The sequence below is a fragment of the Micromys minutus genome, assembly GCF_963924665.1.
Source record: "Micromys minutus genome assembly, chromosome: 25".
Taxonomy (NCBI): Eukaryota; Metazoa; Chordata; class Mammalia; order Rodentia; family Muridae; genus Micromys; species Micromys minutus.
In genome coordinates, this window is record NC_137960.1 from 9,778,701 (window position 1) to 9,797,596 (window position 18,896).

An 18,896-nucleotide genomic window follows, 5' to 3' on the forward strand; every position below is an offset into this window, starting at 1 on the left:
AGGGCAGCCCTGTTTCAGTAGTCTGCTCACATGCTGTCCTGAGCTGCCAGTGTACTAAGCCAGTCCTTGTAGAGATTTGCTCTTGCCAGTGTGATTCTTACCCGTCCTCTTAGCAATCGGAGCTCGCTTTCAGAGCTGTGAATGAAGCTTGCTTTTTGGTTTTCCATTCACTCGGTGTCTTGGGTGGTCATGGTGGTGGGTGCTGGAGGCATCTGGGGCTGCACTGTTGAGTGCTTGCCGGTATCTGTAGTGACACCGTTAGGTGCTTAAGGAATCTGATCATTTCTAGGCATGGCATAGCTTTGCTCCCCTGCCTCCGAGCCTGGGGACGCACACACTTGATGGCTGTTCATGCGAATGCTTGTGTGCAGCTGATTTAAAAGGAAAGAGCAGTTGGGCTGTGAGGTGGCAGCAGAGGTGTGAGCCCTTGAGGAAGCAGAGGCAGAGTTCAGTGCCATCCTGGTGTACGGAGTGAGTTCCAGGACACCCAGGACTACACGGAGAAAACCACCTTAAACAAATTATTTCTACGTAGGTATGTACTATTGTTTGGGTGCAGAGGTCAGAGGACAAAATCCAGAAGTCTGCACTCTCCACCCTGTGGGTCAAGGATTGAGTCAGATTGTCAGACTGTATGACAGACGCCTTAGCCATTCTGTAAGCCCTCGTGTTAACATGGGGTATTTTGGTTGGGGGGAAGAGTAGACTTCAGCATACACAAACTTGAACAGTTCAGTCAGCCCTTGCTCCTCTGTACATCAGACTGCATGCCAGCGATAGCACATCAGTGGCCCCCCGGGTAACTTCTTCATGACCCCCACTGCCGTGGTCATGAAGCAACAGGTCACCTTCAACTGATCCCGTTTCCAGCTTACACTTCCCTCTTTCTGGCTGTGGTTGTGTGTGTTAGCCCTGCACAGGGCTGTGTGTGCACTGTCTTAATTTTCATTCCTGCGATGGTCGGCCTCTTACCCTTTGCCCCGGATTCGTGTGGGCAGGTTAGTAAGCATAGCCAGTCTTGATGCGTGGTCAGACTTGCTTTGGCTTTGAGACATTTCCTCCAGTGTCTTCTCAGAGTGCTCCCCAGAATGCCAGGGCCAGCGTCCCAAAATAGCAGGGACTCGCTGTCCTTGTCTCCCAGGCTCTGTTGAGCCACAAATATCTTGCACCTGTCTGCAGAGCCCAGCCTCTTTTCAGCAGGCTCATCTAATGAACACTCACGGTCAGGTGGGGTATTTTCCGGATTACCGCCTTTTGCAGTTTGGTTGTGAAAAACATTCTCTGAACACAAAAGCTGGGTCTTTTTTTGCTAGAAGTGTGTGACCCATGAAGAAGTCTCCCTGGCTATTGACCCTAAGCAAGAAGCGTGGTCCAGAAGTAGCTACAGAGTGAGCAGTGCTGGTTGCCCTGGGCTGTTTTGTACGTTCTTGTATAAAACCCAAGCCTGTGGGCGGCTAACCCTTGAAAGCGGTAAGAGAACTGTGGTCAGTTTCTGTGGTTTGAACGTCTGTGCTTAACTACTGGCACTGTTTACCTTCACTCTAAGTGGTGTTTTTTGTGTGCTGTCTTTCCCTTACGTTCTTCCCCAGGCATGTTTGGTCTGTTTGCTAATGATTAAACCATATGCAATACTTTCGAGTATTTTTTTCTGGATGTTTAGAGAAATCTAAGGGTACATTTTTAAAAAAATTTCTTGAAAGATTTATTTTTATTTTTACTTATGTGTGCAAGCACTCGACTCTGTGTGTGTGTGGGTGTGTGTGTGGGGGGGTGTGGTACCAGAAGAGGGTGTTGGATCCTCAGGAACTGGAGATAGCCACTTTATGGTGCTGGGAACCAAACTTAGGTCCCCTGGAAGTTCCACAGGTACTCTAACTGCTGAGCCACCCCTCCTGCCCCTAAAATACCATTTTTTATATTGGCCATACCTGGTCACATCAGCTTTGTGACTGTTGTGAAACCTGTGAGACCTGCAGAAGTGCCCCATCCATTCCTGAACATGTAGAGTGCGCCTGGTTTATCCTGCTGCAGGCTTCCCTACGCCAGACCAGTGTGTCCTGCCTGAGGGTTCTGCTGTCGGGTGGGAGGTCGGGCTGCCTGCTTTCTGCTTGCTCCCCATGGAATGCATGCATTCCTGTAGACACATGTTATTCCGTGTTTTGTCAACTGCCTCAAAGTTCTTCCTGAGACAGGGAGGGTGAAGACCTCAGAGCTGGGCCTCCAGCCACGGGCCCTGCAGCTCTGCTTTAAGGCAGAGCCCAATGTCAGCCTGTTTAGCTTTGGATTCAGTGGGGCTCCCTGCTCCATTGCTGGCCTTTCCTAATGGATCCTACATGAAGCCACTGTTTTCTCTGTTTATGGTCAGTAGCAAGAACAGAGAGCCACCGGCGAGTACAGTCTGGTGGGCACTCCTGTTCTACTGCAGAAGAATACAAAAATAACTTTGAAGAAGTAGCAAAGATTTATTTGAAGATTTATTTTTATTCACATTGTAGTTATAGATATATATGTAACTACAACCTGCTTAGTCTGTTACACACACACACACACACACACACACACACACACACACCTGCTAAGCCATCTCAACATTTTGTAATTGACTGGCTTTCTAATGTGTATGAATGCCTTTCCATACAGTTGACGCTTAGTGATTCAGTGCATCGCAGCTCTCTTCTAGCCGCCATGCACTACAGCACATTCTCATTTCTGTATCTCATGCTTGTGTGCTAAACACTGGGCTCTGGGACTGTGATGGTTTGTATATGCTTGACCTAGGGAGTGGCACTATTAGGAGGCCTAGCCCTGTCAGAGTAGGTGCAGTACTGTGGGTGTGGGCTTTAAGACCTTAGTCCTAGCTGCCTAGAAGATAATATTCAGCTAGCTAGCAGCCTTCAGATGAAGATGCAGAACTCTCAGCTCCTCCTGCACCATGCCTGCCTGGATGCTGCCATGTTCCTGCCTTGATGATAATGGACTGAACCTCTGAACCTGTGAGCCAGCCCCAATTAAATGTTGTCCTGTAAATGAGTTGCCTTGGTCATGGTGTCTGTTCACAGCAGTAAAACTCTAAGACAGAAGTTGTTGGTACCAGGGGCTGGGGTATTGCTGTGATAGACTTGACCTTTGGAAGAACGTGGATTTGGGGACTTTGGATTTGGAAAGCACTGGAATACTTTAAGTGGGGCTTAATTGTTTATCCTAGAAGGAATGAGGGAGACTTTGTTATTGAGAGTAATTTGAACTGTGCTGACCTGGCCCAAGAGGTTTCAGGGGGAGAAGAATTTTAGTATTCTGCCTAGAGACTGTTTTTGTGTTATTTTGGTGGAGAATGTGGCTGCTTTTCACCCTTGTCTGAAGAGTCTACATGAGGCTAAGGTAAAGAGATTTATGTTAATTGCACTGACAAAGGAAGTCTCAGAAACGCCCAGCAGAGACTTTGTTCTCTGGTTAAGTCTCATGAAGAGCATTTTGAACAAGCACAGCAAGCTGAGAGAGGAAAATATAAAATGCGTGGTTAAAGGGGCACCAGGAAGTGAAAATGAGCCAAATCCGGTGTTCTAGGGGGTAGCAGATTAAGACAATGGGACTTTGGGGCCAGATCCTACACACTTTTAATCTCTGGAGGTAAAACCAAACAGATCTCTGAGTTCAGGGCCAACCTGGGACTGAGCTAGTTTTAGATAAAGAAAAGCTTAAATCCAGTTGAGGTGGACCACACCTTTAATCCCTGGAGACCAGCCTGCAGCTCGAGTTCAAGGTCAATCTACCGAGCAAGATCCAGGACAGCCAAGCTTAGGCAGGGAAGGAATGGGAAAACAGGAAGCTGGTGATAATGTAAGAGACCAAGGAGACTACGTTCCAGCCCCAGCAAGCAGCAAAAACCGCAGCTTCAGCCACGTGGCTCTGGCTTTAGAGTAGTCAAGAATAGAAGGGACGATTGGGACAGTTTTTGCTGGTCAGCTGGAGCTACGGATTTAGTGTTGATTAAAAAGAGACCAGCATCACTGAGGTGAAATCTTCTGGGAAGTGTTATTTGAGAGCACAAAGAAGGTGTGTTCCAGAGATAGCCAAGTTTGTACTTTGTGCGCAGCTGAACTTGGTAATGTGTAAGAATTAACCAGATGGTACTAGTTTTGAAGGCATGAAGGTGTCATGAACTTCAGCTGAGGCTTGGCGCAGTGAGAGGCCATGGAAAGTCATTGGAGAAGGTGCAGCCTCAGTTGTAGTGCATGGCTCAGGGCTGAAGAGGTCATGGGAAGGATTTGAGGCTTGGCACCACGAGAGGCTATTGGTGAAGTCTGGATGCAGCAGAAGACCTCAGAGAATTGGAGATGCCAGTACCATGGCTGATCACCAAGAACAGCAGCAGCAGTGGAGTGGAGTCAACCAGAGCCTAGACTGCTACAGAGGGCAGAGCTGGAGATTTGACCCAAGCCCTTTGGAGGAGCCCATATCATGTGTGGATCCCAGACCTCGGAACAAGAAGCTGAGAAGGTAAAGTTGCCTTGGAGACCCAAAGATGTTTGGAGATGCCAGAGCCGTGGGATGCCTGCCAAGGAAAGCTGCTAACAGGGAGTGAAACCAGCCCAGGAGAAAGAAGTTTGTTGCATTCTACAAAGATGAAAAAGCAGTTGGAGATCTGAAGACCAATTTGACATCAGATAGGGAGATAGTTGGAATTTGCCCAGTTGGTTTCCTGTTTTGCTTTGGGGATTACAGTTAAGTGATTGGATGAATCTCAGAAGAGACTTTGAACTTTGGATTTCTAACATTGTTGAGACTGCTATGGACTTCTGACTTTGGAAGTTGGACTAAAATGTACTTTTTTTCTAATGCTATGGCCTCCGTAGACTCCTGTTTGAACAAGCCTATGGGCCAGGGAGTGGACTGTGATGGTTTGTATAAGCGTGGACCAGGCACTATTTGGAGATGTGGCCTTGTTGGAGTAGGTGTGGCCTTGTTGTAGTAGGTTACTCCTTGTTCTAGTTGCCTGGAAGTTAGTCAGCTAGCAGCCTTCAGATGAAGATGTAGAACTCTCAGCCCCTCCTGCACCATGCCTGCCTGGATGCTGCCATGCTCCTGCCTTGATGATAATGGACTGAACTTCTGAACTTGTAAGCCAGCCCCAACTAAATGTTGTCCTTCTAAGAGTTGCTTTGGTCATAGTGTCTGTGCACAGCAGTAAAACCCTAAGAAGTCAATGGGAATTCTGTGATTTTCAAAATCCCGTGGCTGTTAAATGATAGCACCACTAGTTGCACTGTACATGCTGTTGGAGTGTTTGATGGGATCGGGGCAGTTGTCTGATGGCAGTAACAGGTCAAAGGGGCATAGTCCCAACTACAGAGACCTCACATGTGCTGAGAGGTGGACTGATACCATGGCAACTGCACAGGAAGGTGAGGGGCTGACAGGGCAAGCAAAGCCTAGGGTGAGGTTTTGGGCACAGTCTGATCCAAACCTGTGCGGTTACGTGAGGAAGCCACAGCCTTTCAAAGTATTCTGCAAAGGCATAATTTACATGTTGTCAGAAATACTGAAAATAGCAAAGTCGAGATATGAAAAAATGGTAGGTAGAAATATGCCACTTAAGATCTGTGCATATTTACATGTGCATGCACACTGGCAACTCACACACACACACACACACACACACACACACACACACACGCGCGCGCAGGAGCAAGCACAAACTCAGTAAAAAGAACTGCATATGTGTGAAACGTTGAGGTAGGAGGATCTCAAGTTCAGGGCCAGCCGGGCTGCATAGTGAGTTAGAAAGAGATCTTAAACTCCAAACTGATAAGGAAATCATAAAGGTGATGTAGTGGTCCACCCAAGGGAAGTGAGGCTCATAGCTTGGGTGTGTGTGAGAAAGGGGATGGCCTGGACCTGCAGTTGCCAGAGCCAGTGGAGTGAGTGGTCCCAAGGGAGCTGCATCCAGATGCTCCGGTTTCGCTCATCGTGCGCATGCGTCTGGATGTAGCAAGGGAAGCCGACCTATAAGCTGCCTCATCACCACTTGTATGTCAGTTGCACAGGAAGGTCAGTGGTATCCACAGCTAAGAGAAGGACAAACGTCCCTTTAGGCAAACCACCTTCCAGAGTATTCTGTTTTCATCAGGACATAGTCTTATTAGCATCTTTCAAACTACATGTTCAGTTAAAACACCTTTGTAAGAAAGTTATGTCCCTGCTACCTAGAATAAGTAGCTCATAGCTCATGCCTCAGCAGTATTTCCCATGCCCTTCCCCTCCTCTGCCCTGCCCTGCCCTCCCCTCTCCTTCCCTCCCTGTGTTTTTTTTTTTTTTTTTTTTTACACTTTTATTAATGTGTTTCTTTTTTCTTAATGCACTTCTGAATAATACACTGTAAATTTGTTTTTGAATTTTGTGTGGGTGGGCATGCATGTGTCACCGTTCATGTAGAGGTCAGAGAACAGCTGCTAAAGTCATTTCTCTGCCATGTGACAGTCAGGCCTTGAACTCAGGTTCTCCGCTTGGCAGCCAGATCCTTTACCTGCTGAGCCATTTTGCTGGCCTGATTGCCTCCATCTTAAGAGAGGATCAGCCTGGTGTGTGAAAGGTCATTGGCTCCTTTTCATTGCTGGGCCTCTTTCTGAGACATTGACCGTTTTCCTACTTCAGTCAGTCTCGTTCTTGTGATTTTTCTTTTGTGAATCTTCTCAGGATCTATCAGAGCTCAGAGCATTCTGCACACATCCAAGATGCTTACGTCTTTAGACTCTCTCCTTACAATGACTGTGCTCTTCCTACATTGGCACCTCCTTGTCTGTTCCACCCTTCTTGCCCTTCTGGTTTTTTGGCTATGACATGATGTCATGTGCTGTAATCTGCCTTTCCTTATTACTAAAGAGGTGAACGTCGTCTGTTCCTGTGTTTATAGTCAGTTTGTGTCTTTTCAACTGGAAGCCAACCACTCCCTGTGATTCTCCTGTCTCTAATCCTCCTGGAGCTAGGTTTCTGAGATGTTGTTCAGGATGCCTGGGTTGCTATATGGATGCTGATTTCTGAGCTGCAGTTGTCCTGGCTGCCCAAATGCTCTTAACTGCCGAGCCATCTTTCTAGCATTTCCAGAAGAGCCGTCAGTGCTCCTAACCCCTGAGGCATCTCTCCAGCCCCGCCAAAGTTGTTTTAACTGAGATCTGCCCCTTTTGCTCCACAGGTGAGAGACAAGGTCTTCTTGCTGAGCCGGGAGTTAGAAGAGTGCCGAGCGGAGCTGGAGCAGCTGCAGCAGAGGCGGGAGCGGGAGAACCAGGAGGGCGCCACGCTGATCCGCATGCTCAGGGCTGACGTGGACCTGGCTCAGAGCGAAGGGTCAGTGCTCCCCTCCTGCCCGGCCGCTCCCGGCCGCTGCGCTTGTTGTGGGGCGTCTGTACATATTGACACCAGCCATGATGTCCTAATGATTCAACATTAACCACAGGCATACTGGGGCGATGCCATAGCTCCCCATGTTTTACCAAAGCAGTCGAATCGATTGAAGTCTTACTAATTGAAGCCCCGTAATCATGGCCACCCAACTCCCCACCCCCCAAATATTATTTGCAAGCATGTGGTTAGCATTTTTGTGAAGGCCTCGGGATAGCTCAGCTGATAGATGTTTTTTTTTCTATCTTAGGAAAGCCCTCCGAGATGCCCTGAGGAGACTTCTCGATCTCTTTGGGGAGACACTGAAGGCAGCTGTGACCCTAAAGAGCCGGATCAGTGAGCGTGCAGGGCTCCTCCTGGACCATGAGGATGCTACAGACACAAGCGAGGCACGGTTAGCAGGTACGCCACCAAGATGGGTGTTGCCTGGTGTATCTCTGTATCTCGGAAGGGGGGCCCATTATGTTGAGAACGCCCTCAGGATCCCTACTCTGGGAGAGCAAGAAGCAGGCCTTAGGTAGAATGATGAGACTAAGGTTGGTTCCTACTTTGCTAAGGAGTCTTCCCCACGCCTCCCACGACACTCCCATCCCCACACACTGGTCCTGGGTCAGTCCTAACTGGGTGGTGAGCTCACTGAATAAAGATGTGGGTGTCTGTGCTTGTTTGTCTTGTAGCTGCAGCCCTTGGTGACATGTGGTCTGACGAGGGTCTAATAGACAGAACTTTGCCAGAAGGGGCAGAGACATCTTCAGTGTGTGAAATTAGCAGTCACGTGTGCGAAAGCTTCTTCGTGAGCCCTGAGAACACACTGGAATGTGAGCAGCCGATTAGGAGAGTCTACCAGAGCCTCAGCACTGCTGTGGAGGGCCTCCTGGAGATGGCCCTGGACTCCTCCAAACAGGTGAGGCCCGAGCTGCTGGGTGAAGATTCCCGGACAGGGCTGCAGGGATGGTCATGTTACCAGAGTCCAGTGTTCCTAACTCTCATTCCAGCTGGCAGGCTGCAAAGCCGTCTTCATTTTCCACGCAGATCTGAATCGGGGTGCTCCCAGTATACCTCACTCCACCACGTGGTTAGAGACAGAAACCGTTTGCCTTCCCTTGTTGATTTTCATCTCTTAATGGCAGATTCCCCAGTTTGGTCCTCAGCACTATGTAAGCCAGGCATGGTGGTGCAGGCCTGTGGTCCTAGCACTTAGGAGACAGAACCAGAAGGATGTGTGTGTGGGGGGTGTTCAAGGTTATCTTGTTTAACAGTGAGCGTGAGGCCAACCTAAGATAGATGAGCTCCTGTCTCAAAAGCAAAACACAGGGCCCGGTGTGGGCACTTACCTTTGGTCCCAGCACTTGGGAGACCAGCCTGGTCTGACAGCGAGTGCAAGGCCAGTTAGGGCTGGATAGTGAGACCCTGTCTTTAAAATAAAAACCACCACCACCAATGAAATCCTACACATCTGAATTTTGCACTTTGTTGCATACTATGATGTTTTATATTTGGGGATTTTCACTAAGAAGTGGAATTTGTTTTTTAATTTCTTAAAAATGTTTTAGGAAATTGGAAAAGATCTTAAATAGACACAGGAAGCTGGAGATATCAACAAATGACTATTTTCCTGAGGTTAGCAGTTCACACAGTAAGCGTTGTGTGAAACATGACTGAACCCGGATGCTATGATGTCTGCTGGGCGGGCAGTGGGGTGTAGGTGTTTCGTGTTTTGGCTCATTTAGGCCTTAAGTGGCCTCGAAGCCCCCGATGAGACATAGATGCGGGGAGGGGATGTCAGAGGAGGCTAAGGAAACTGAGCCATGTAGAGACTGCTCTGTTGCTGTGGCCTTGCCACCCAGCTCCCCACACCCACCCTGGTCCTCTTTCTTTCCCTTCCTGCTCTTCACACCCTCTGGATCTTCCTGTGTGTAGTTGTGACTCAAACGTATCTCAACAGCTGGAGGACGCCCGCCAGCTCCATCGCTGCATTGAGAAGGAGTTCCGCCACAGGGATGAGGAGATGGCCCAGGCTGTGCAGAAGCAGCAGGAGCTGCTGGAACGCCTGAGGGAAGAGAGCGCGGCCAAGGACGGGCTGGCACTGGAGTTGCACACGGCTGAGGGTGAGTGGCATGAGGCAGGACGGGGGTGAGGTGCCAGCTCTACCCCTCAGTAGTGTTCTTTGGTAAGTTGCTCGGTCTGTGTTTGGACTATGAGGGTCCTGCAGTGACTGCTGTCACTCGGCCCTGAGCTCTCTTGTTCTGTGAATCAGTGTCACACGAGCACCTCTGGCATGTCACCTTTCAACCATCGAGTGGTACCCTGTTCTGCCACAGCCATTCCGTCCCACAGATGGAACCTCGGCACAGTTGACAGGGCTAACTGCTGTTCAGCTCTCTTCAGGGATGGGGCCTTGTCTAGGGAACCAGCCCCCTTCTCTGAGGGTTACTGACGAGGAGTGACCTGCTCCGACCTTGCAGCACTTAAGCCACATCAACTTTTGGTACAGGGCCTCCTGCAGTCTCTGTCACCCTTCCACACGGGTTGCCGTGTCTCACTGTGCTTGGCCTGCCTTAGGTCTCATTGAAGGATTCAAGGCGGAGAAGGCAGATCTGCAGGAGGCTCTGGGCAAAAAGGAGGAGTCGGAGCAGCAGCTGATCCTGGAGCTAGAGGACCTTCGAAAGCAGCTGCAGCAGGCCGCCCGAGAGCTGCTCGCCCTGAAGGAGGAAAACTCTGTCCTGTGGAGCCAGAAGGAGACTTTCGCTAATGAAGCAAAAGAAAGAGAAGCTGGTGAGAAGTGTGGATGGCAGGGGTTCAGTGGGATGGGGGAAGCGGCGGCTGGTCTTTCCAGAGAGATGTGCCGGAGCAAGGGGGCGTGTCTGTGGGATTCTATGATTGCGTGGGGTGTTTTATGGGAAGTGCTGGCCACAGGAAGGACACCTGAGTAGGCTGCAGCTTCAAGTTGCTCTACATTGTTCCGGAGGGAGTTTGTCTTCATGCCTGACATTGCAAATGAGCTGTGCCTCTGGGGAAGGGCATACCTTTAAGACAGCAGGTTCATGTATCAAGGTCTGGAATGAATGGTCCTAAACCATACTGAAAGTACGTGCCTGGTGTTGCCCTGTTAAGTAGTTCATGTGTGCCAGTCGGCTCGGAGGAGCTATGACAATGTCAAGGAGGACAGGTTTCTTTTGGCTCGTGGTCTGGGAGGTTTCAGACGTGGCTCCTTGGCTTACTTGGTTTTAGGCCTGTAGAGAGGCAGCATGTCACGGGGATTGTGTGACAGGAAAGATGCTCAGCTCTCTGCAGTCCAGGAGGCGCGAGCTCTCATTTTTATAACAAAGTTCTCACCCCCAACCAATTGGCAAGGGTTCATCTACTGCTGAGGGCGGAGCTTCATGACACCATCTCTCCCACCAGCCTCCCCATTCCCCCAGCACCCCTCCCACCCCCACATCAGAACAAGACTGTATTTGGGACAGTTCTCAGCTCCCGGATCTTTCTTGTGTATATCCTGTGCCTGAATCCTGTCCCTGGACACCTTGTGTTTTACTAACATGATGCAGCAGACGAAGAGTCTCGGAGGGCCCAAGGACTATTTGGCGGCCTTGAGAAGTATCCAGCATGCACATTCTGGGTTTCTTTGGGAATCTTTTGGGGCTGCTCTTCCCTCCTTCTTTGTCTGTGGGAATCGCCACAGTATGGCCTGATGTTCTGGGCAGCACCATGGCTGGGTTGTGCCTGTGCATTCCTTACAGAAACCCAGAAGGAGGTTGGGCTACTGCAAGTACGTGTCTTTGGCCCTCTGGCCTCAGGCAGTCTCTTGTCCATTGGTCTTTGTCTCTGGCAAGCTCTTGCAATTTTTCTGGAGTCTTGTAGGCTGGACCTAACTTGGAATTATTTATCCAGCCTTAATTTTCACTCTTGCCCCTTTATCCTCCCGCCCGGGTAGGGGCTATCGTTCTCAGTTCATCTGCACTTGGCCTCTCTTGCTCTGAGCCAACACTCAGCACAACAGCTGCAGCTTCCTGGCCACAGGTTTCCCAGGACCTTTGAAAACCCCATTTTGCCTCTCTTTCCTTGGGTATTTCTCTTTTTTGGTTCTTGATGTGTATGTTGTGTTATCATCATTTCCTGTTTTCTCTAAAATGGCCTCCCGAAGCCCCGTGTACTAGGCTCTCTGTCCACCTGAGGGCAGCCAGTGGTGTGGTGGATACGCAGGGCCTACTGCTCCTGCTCTGGGTCTGTTTCCCTCCCTGTGATGCTTTCTTTCCCGTTACCACAGGCACGCCTGTCTCTGCAGCACTCAAGGACACAGGTTTGTAAAGAGTGAGCTCTGCATGATGTTTGCATCATGTATGTTTGCATCAGATCTCTCAAATTACTAAGAGGAAAAAAAATGCTTCGGAGCTTTGTTGGCAAATTAGTGAATGACACTATAATCTTTAATAACTGTTCCTAAAAAGTGACAGCACCACCCCATGTTAATGTGCCAGTGGTGTCTACTCTTTTCTCTAATGACTTTCCCAGTTACCAGTCCTGTTTGTGCCGTCTTGCCAAAATTGATGCTTTGTGACCATTATGCTGTTTGCTGGATCAGGTCCTTGTGCAGAGCTCCTGGCAGGGGATCCGGGGAGGGGCTGGGTCTGCCTGTGGCTCTATGCCTTGTTTGATGACCCTGATGACCCCTGATAGCCATGGCCCCACCACTGAAGGGGAATGGAAGGTGACGTCATCAGGCCTTTCTTCATGGCGTGGCCATGACAACTGGCTAAGCTGAGACCCTCTCTTTGATGGAAACTTGTGAGTGACATTGTCCCGCTGCATGTTTAAGGACAGTTTCCTGAAACTGCTGACTTCCCAGCATGGACATTTTCTGATGATGTTCTATTCATGGTAATAGTTTGTCAGGAAAGTAAGAATTTATGGAATTCACTGGGACAGTAGAACAGCCTTTAATCCCAGCACTCGAGAGGCAGATGCAAGTCTGGTCTGCAGTGAGTCAGTGAGTTCTAGTACAGCCAGGGAAATACAGAAAAACCCTGCCTCAAAAACAAAACAAAACAAAACAAAACAAAAAAAAAAAAAAAAAAAAAAAAAACCAAAAAGCCCCAAAACCAACCAACCAAAAAACAATAATAAATTAGTTATTTAAATTCATATCATTGCATGTTGACAATCTCAGGATTGTCACTAGTGAATCCTTTTAAACAAGAGGTTTGTCAATCTGTAGTTTCAGTTCAGATGGGGCCCTCTATCCACGCCTCACTTCATGTGCACTGCTGGAATCCTTGAAAATGAGTTACTGTTTGTGTGTTTATTTGTGGCACTGGTGGTCAGACGGAGCACCCATAGCATGGAGGGTAACCATGTGTAACTCGTAACTAATAGAAACTGTTTTCCGGAGGCTGGCAAGTCTGCAGTGAGGCAGGTCTGTGCCTCAGAAGCCATGGTCCTCTTCAAGATGGTACCTTGGATACTGGTGACACAAACTGAAGGGCTAAGAGAGAGAATGACTCCCACCCCCCCTTTGGAGTTAAACTCATCCATGAGGGTGGGATCTATATGCCTAGTTATATCTCAGAGGCTCTCTCATAATAACTTCACTTTGTGTTAAATTTCAACCTGGATTTTACGGGGGACCGACATTCAAACCCTAACCCTAGTTATTTAAACTAAATGCTATTTGTTTTCTCAGAGAGATGTCACAGTCCTGACATAGTTTGGCCAGTGCTTCTCCAGAGCCAGTAAGTGGTCGGTAAGGCAGAGGCTTTAACCCATGCTGAATTTCATGTTGGAGACAAAATTTTCAGAGCGTTAATGGCACACCACTGATTTACCAGGACACACTTTTTTGGAGGCCTGGGAGTGGAGAGGGGTTGAGACACGGTCTCTATGTAGGTCAGAAGTAACAGGGATCCACCTGCCTCTGCCTCCCAAGTGCTGGGATTAAAGGTGTGCACCACCATCCCTGGCTTCCCAGTTTTTTTTTTTTTTAAAACGTGACTTTTGTTTTCAGAGGTAATTTGTATTTTCAGAGATCACCTCACAGAGTTCTGGGTATGTTAAATTGTGGGCTTACAGTCTGACGGGAGACAGGCTGGCTCAGGCATCAGTTGTCACAACTGTGCAGAGGAGGAGAGGTTTGGAGAGTGGATGAGGCTTGACTTTTCATGGGGACCATGCTTGAATCTCATGCTCATGGGGCAGCTGGATGTGTTGACGGCTCTCTCCTAAGTGGTCTTCTGCTGTTCCAGTTTGGATTTTTATGAGCCATCTGTCAGAGTCGCCAGTCACGAGCCAAGCCTTGCTTGTTGTAGCCCGTGCCCTGAGGTTGAACTCCATGTCTGTTTTCTTGGCATCCTTAGCACTGCAGAAGGAGGTGGAATCTCTTACCAGAGACCAGTGGGAGTCCAAGAAGCAGTCTGAGAAGGACCGTGCCAGCCTGCTCTCTCAGATGCGCGTCTTGGAGTCTGAGTTGGAGGACCAGCTTGTGCAGCACCGGGGCTGTGCCCAGCTGGCTGAGGAAGTGGCCACCCTGAAGCAGCAGCTGGCTGCCCTAGACAAGCACTTACGTAGCCAGCGTCAGTTCATGGATGTAAGAAGATTTTTCTTTTTTGGTTGTTCATTTTTGTCACGAACTTACTAAAGCACAAATGACTTCTATGCTGTCGTGTCGCAGGCTAGTGTGTAATGCTCTTATCAATGGCCTCGTCACCTTGACTGTGGTGGGGACTTGCATTTTGTGAAGATCCTAAGTGAATATTTTGGCATCTTCTTGACCTATATCTCTTCCTACTATGGTCTTGGGAGAAAATTCTGCCAGTCCAGCCGTGAGCTGGCGACCTGAGAGGCATCTGTGGTTTATTTCTACAGAGTGCAGAGCTGTCTGCGCTTACTGTGGCTTCCCGCCCATCTCCTTTGCAGTGTATGGACAGATCATTTCTTTTAGCTCCATTTTGAAAACTTGGCCATGGCGGGGGTGGGGGGTGGTGTTGTAGGGTAAGTGGATACGTGAGATGTGCGGCTGCAGCCTTATTTCTTGGCTTTGTCACACGTCCCCCCAAAGTACTGTGCTCACACGTGGCTTCCTGTTCTAGGAACAGGCTGCTGAGCGCGAGCATGAGCGAGAAGAGTTCCAGCAGGAGATCCAGAGGCTGGAGGGGCAGCTCCGCCAGGCAGCCCGTCCACGGCCTTCGGGGCCCCGCCGTGACAGCCAGGTAGGCCAGCCTTTGGTGTCCCGTGTCTGTGGGCGACTGGTTACTGCAATATTTTAAAGCCTTGTTTTCCTTTACACTTTGTTTGCCTCCCGCGGACATGGAAACCACAGTGCGGCCAGCTAGATGAGGAGGTAGGATGGACGACACCTCCTTGCTTTCAGTCCCTTCTGTCCGCCCGTGGCTTGCAGCTCACTCTCTGTGCTTCCGTCTGGGGCTGTGGAACTCTGCAGCCCCTTGTCTGACGTACCTATGGTTGATTTGCGTATGCTTTTTTATTAAAAATGACACATTAGGAAAGAATGGGTTCCCAGGGGGTTGTGAGGCATAGACCTGCTTCTTTGTTGAGCCAGAGTCCTGCTCTCCAGCCTTGTGCTGAAGGGACGCAGGGAGGCCCTCCTGCAGCCCTTCAGTACCACAGGCCTCCTGATGCCTTCACATACGTTTGTTGTTCTCATAGCGTTGTATGTTAAATGTAAAACAGCAGTGGCGGCAGTTGGTCCAGGAAGGAGGCTGACTACGAGATTCCCCTTAGGGATGAGCGGTAATGGATGAGTGGGCTTCAAGGCCAAGATTGGGTCTCTGAGTGGGGGAGAGAGCATTAGGGAGAACTATATGGGATAGCACCTAAGGACGGAGCATGATGAGAGCTCAAGGGAAGGAAGGGCAGGCTTTCCTTCAGCAAGCTTGAGAATAGCTGGAACACAGCTAGACTCAGCATGGTACTTAGGCAGAACATCCATACACATGAATAGATTTTTTTTTTTTTTTTTTTGAGACATAGCCCTGCCTATCTTGGAACTCACTATGTAGACTAGGTTTGCTTTGAACTCAGAGAGATCTGGCTGCCTCTGCCTGCCAAGTGCCCGTATTAAAGGTATGCACCATCATGCCTGGTTTTTCTTTTTTGTTTGTTTGTTTCCTGAGACAGTTTCTCTCTGTAGCCCTGGCCGTCCTGGAACTCCATCTGGCCTTGAACTCAGAGATCTACCTGTACCACCATTGCCCAGACTTTCTCCTTTCTTTGTTTTGCAACTCTTGTAAAAATGCTTTTTATTTTTATGTGCATGGGTGTTTTACCTGCTCATGTCTCTGTGCGAGGGTGTCAGGTCCCCCAGAACTACAGTTATAGACAGTTGTGACCTGTGGGTGCTGGGAATTGAGGCCAAGCTCTATGGAAGAGCAGCCAATGCCCTCAACTGTGTACCCATCTCTCCAGTACCCTCTTTTTGCTTTTGTTTTTTTGTTTTAAAGAGTGAGACTAAGGAGCTGGAGAGATGCCTTCGTGCCTTGTACATGGTGGCTCATAACTTCTGTAATTCCAGTTCCAAAGGATCCAACGCCCTCTTCTGACACAGGCACGCCCAGGGTGCATATTTTTCACATTTAAAAATAAAAACTTTTAAAAAAAGGGAGATTATGCAGGTGGGTGAACTGTCCTGAGGCCATGAAGTGGATAAGCATGGGCCTCTTATCCTGAGCAGCCCCCCTGAAGAGGCTCCTGACAAATGGGAAGATAGGGCTTTACAGATCTTAGGGGGTGTGGCATGAATCTTCCATCATGTGATGTAGTTCAACATGGTACACGTTACAGAAATGGCTAGAAGAACCAGACACTACACTGACTGCCTCCTGATGCTTCCAGGGAGAGGTGTAGGGGGCGTGGCCTGACTCAGGCTGGTTTTGTTATTGACAGTTTTATTTGAAAATTTTTATTTTTAAACTCTCTGTTCTGTTCCTCAAACATTCGGTTCTGTGTTTAGGTGGAATTGTTACAAGAGAAACTGAGAGAAAAATTGGATGGGTTTAATGAGTTGGTCATAAAGAAAGATTTTGCAGATCAACAGTTGTTAATCCAAGAAGAAGAAATTAGACGTCTTGAGGAGACAAATGTCAGCATTCAAAGACAAATGGCGCAGCTCCAGGAAGAACTGGAAAAACAGAAGAAAAGCATGGAAGAATTGAAGGTAAAGTTCCTAGCTGGGTGGGAGGGAGCTAGGTGTGCTGGGACATGGATGTGGCTTTGTGGGGCAGTGCCATGTACAGAGCTGTGGGTCTCTTGGGCATGTGGCTTGGGACTCAGGAAGGGGCTTGTCCCCTGTACCTCATAGTAGGCCTGGACAGACGTCCCTAGTGGCTTCAGGGCAGCAGGCTGGCTTTAAGACAAGGCTGTCTCACCGCCTACATTCAGTTATGTCTGTGTTTGAGCATCTAGTTGGGGCTTGGGAGTTTTTGTTTGCTTTCTGTCATCAGATGTTACAAAAGTGAAAGCCAAGGAGGGACGCCACTTGGTATTCAGTACCTCGAGAGAGACCGGAGTCCCGCTTGAAGGGCTTAGTGGAGGTGAACTTTTTTTCAAAAGTGCTGATGGGAACCTGAATTCCTCTTGTTTTCTTGATTCTCCTGTTGAACCTGCGAGTTCAGGATGTCACTTCCTGCAGCCCACCTCAGGGCAGTTGCAACCTTATTCTTTGACTTGAACTCAACTGATCTGTGGATATAAAGAGATGGAAAATGCCCCTTTGTTCTCCCCACATTTGACCATTTGACATTGTTTGCCGGGTTTCTTTATTCCCCAGTGTTTTGTGAGCATGTATATTATGGTGTTCTCTGAAAGCTTTAATTCTTTCTCTTTCTTTCTTTCTTTCTTTCTTTCTATCTTTCTTTCTTTCTTTCTTTCAAAGATTTATTTATTTATATGAATGTACGGTAGCTATTCTTAGACACACCAGAAAAGGGAATCATATCCCATCACAGATGGTTGTGAGCCCCCATGTGGTTGCTGGGAATTGAACTCAGGACCTCTGAAAGAGCAGTCAGTGCTCTTAACCACTGAGCCATCTCTCCAGCCCCGAAACATTTGTTAAAAAAAAAATTATTGCTGTATTTTATATGTGTGGCTGTTTTGCCTGCATATATGTCTGTGCATCTCATGTGTGTAGTGCCCTTAAAGGCCAGAGCAGGGCATTGCATCCCCTGGAACTGGAGTTATAGACGGTTGTGAGTTGCTGTATGGGGTGAAGTGTCCTCTGGAAGGAAGGGCAGCCAGTGCTGTCCATTGCTGAGCCTTCTCTTCAGTCCCTGGACACTTTTTCATACATTCATGATCAGCAGGTGAACATGTTGTCCAGCTCGTCCTGTTTTTGTCCCTGTCCCTGTGTTTTTGTAATTGCTACTAGCCCAGTGGACACTTGCATACTGTTCAGTGATTACTAGAGTTTCTCACAGTAGAGTCCTAGGCAACCCCTTTTGGCTCTCCTCACCCTGTGGGTCTAGAATGAGCTCAGTTAGGTTCTGTCCAGCGTGTGTAGTCTGGGGGTCCACTAAGTACAAGCGTGCCCAGGTAAGTGCAGATGTGGGAAATATACCCACTTCTGCAGGAGACCTCACTGTGGCTTAGGTTTTTCTGATAATTGATTCCTTAAGTCCCTGATTCCTTGTTTACCTAAAATAAATGCTCATCTCCTCCCGGAATAGGAAAAAGAGACACTAAAGCAAGAGCACACGGGTGACTTACTGCTAACACCTGTGTCGCGGTCCAGGCTGGACGAAACTGGGTGTCCTCTGCTTTCTCAGGGCAGCATTTCTAGGGGTCTGGAAGGGCAACCAGATGTAACAGAGAGGACACTCCTGCAGCACGAGAATGAGGTGAGTAGGTCAGCTGTATGGCACTGTCTGGCTGCTGCCCCACAGCGTGATGCGTGTTTGTTTCCTATGGTAGGAGCACTGGCATCCTAGCGCTGTAATAGAGGCGCTTGGCGGGGGGGGGGGTCGTCGGTGTGTGTGTGCACACATGGGGCACTGTAGATGCAGTAGTGCGAGCCATTTATAGTACTATGAGGGAATATCGCAGTCACTGGTGGACAGTGTCTGCCATCGTGATTGGGTGCATGCAGATATTGGTGGGTGGTATTTGTGTCAGTGTGAGTGAGTACTGTAAAGACACTGCTAAGTGGGCTTATGCTCAGATCTCACAAAGGTGTGGAACACACGTCAGTTTGTTCACAGCTGCCTGTGACTTTAGCTCCAGTGGGTCTCACAGCATCTTTAACTTGCGTGTGGTATCTGCACATACATGTGAATAATCTTCAGAAATGTTAGTTGGAAGTGTTCTCAATTTTCCCCTTTTCTGAAAATGGTTAACGTGATGTGACTTCTTTGATTGTTATAATAGTAAAGGCGATTGCAGTTCCTTTAATTTGTGTAGTTTTGATTGTTTTTAAAGCCTTGGCTGGCTTTGAACTCAAAGATCTGTTCACCTCTGCCTTCTGAATGCTTGGATTAAAGATGTATATATAC

At 48.6% G+C, this 18,896-nt stretch overlaps 1 protein-coding gene across 2 annotated transcripts in view; it reads left to right on the forward strand.

Annotated features, from left to right (window-relative positions):
- Window positions 1-18,896, forward strand: part of PCNT (pericentrin) — an 82,379-nt gene that overhangs the window by 23,746 nt on the left and 39,737 nt on the right. For both annotated transcript variants that reach the window (XM_080938104.1, XM_080938105.1), the window contains exons 14-24: window positions 7,190-7,341; window positions 7,646-7,797; window positions 8,073-8,299; window positions 9,341-9,503; window positions 9,958-10,170; window positions 11,666-11,698; window positions 13,749-13,978; window positions 14,481-14,600; window positions 14,711-14,731; window positions 16,361-16,564; window positions 18,075-18,245. In XM_080938104.1, coding sequence (XP_080794230.1) covers window positions 7,190-7,341; window positions 7,646-7,797; window positions 8,073-8,299; window positions 9,341-9,503; window positions 9,958-10,170; window positions 11,666-11,698; window positions 13,749-13,978; window positions 14,481-14,600; window positions 14,711-14,731; window positions 16,361-16,564; window positions 18,075-18,245 — 1,686 coding nt within the window. The remainder of the gene's footprint in view (window positions 1-7,189; window positions 7,342-7,645; window positions 7,798-8,072; window positions 8,300-9,340; window positions 9,504-9,957; window positions 10,171-11,665; window positions 11,699-13,748; window positions 13,979-14,480; window positions 14,601-14,710; window positions 14,732-16,360; window positions 16,565-18,074; window positions 18,246-18,896) is intronic.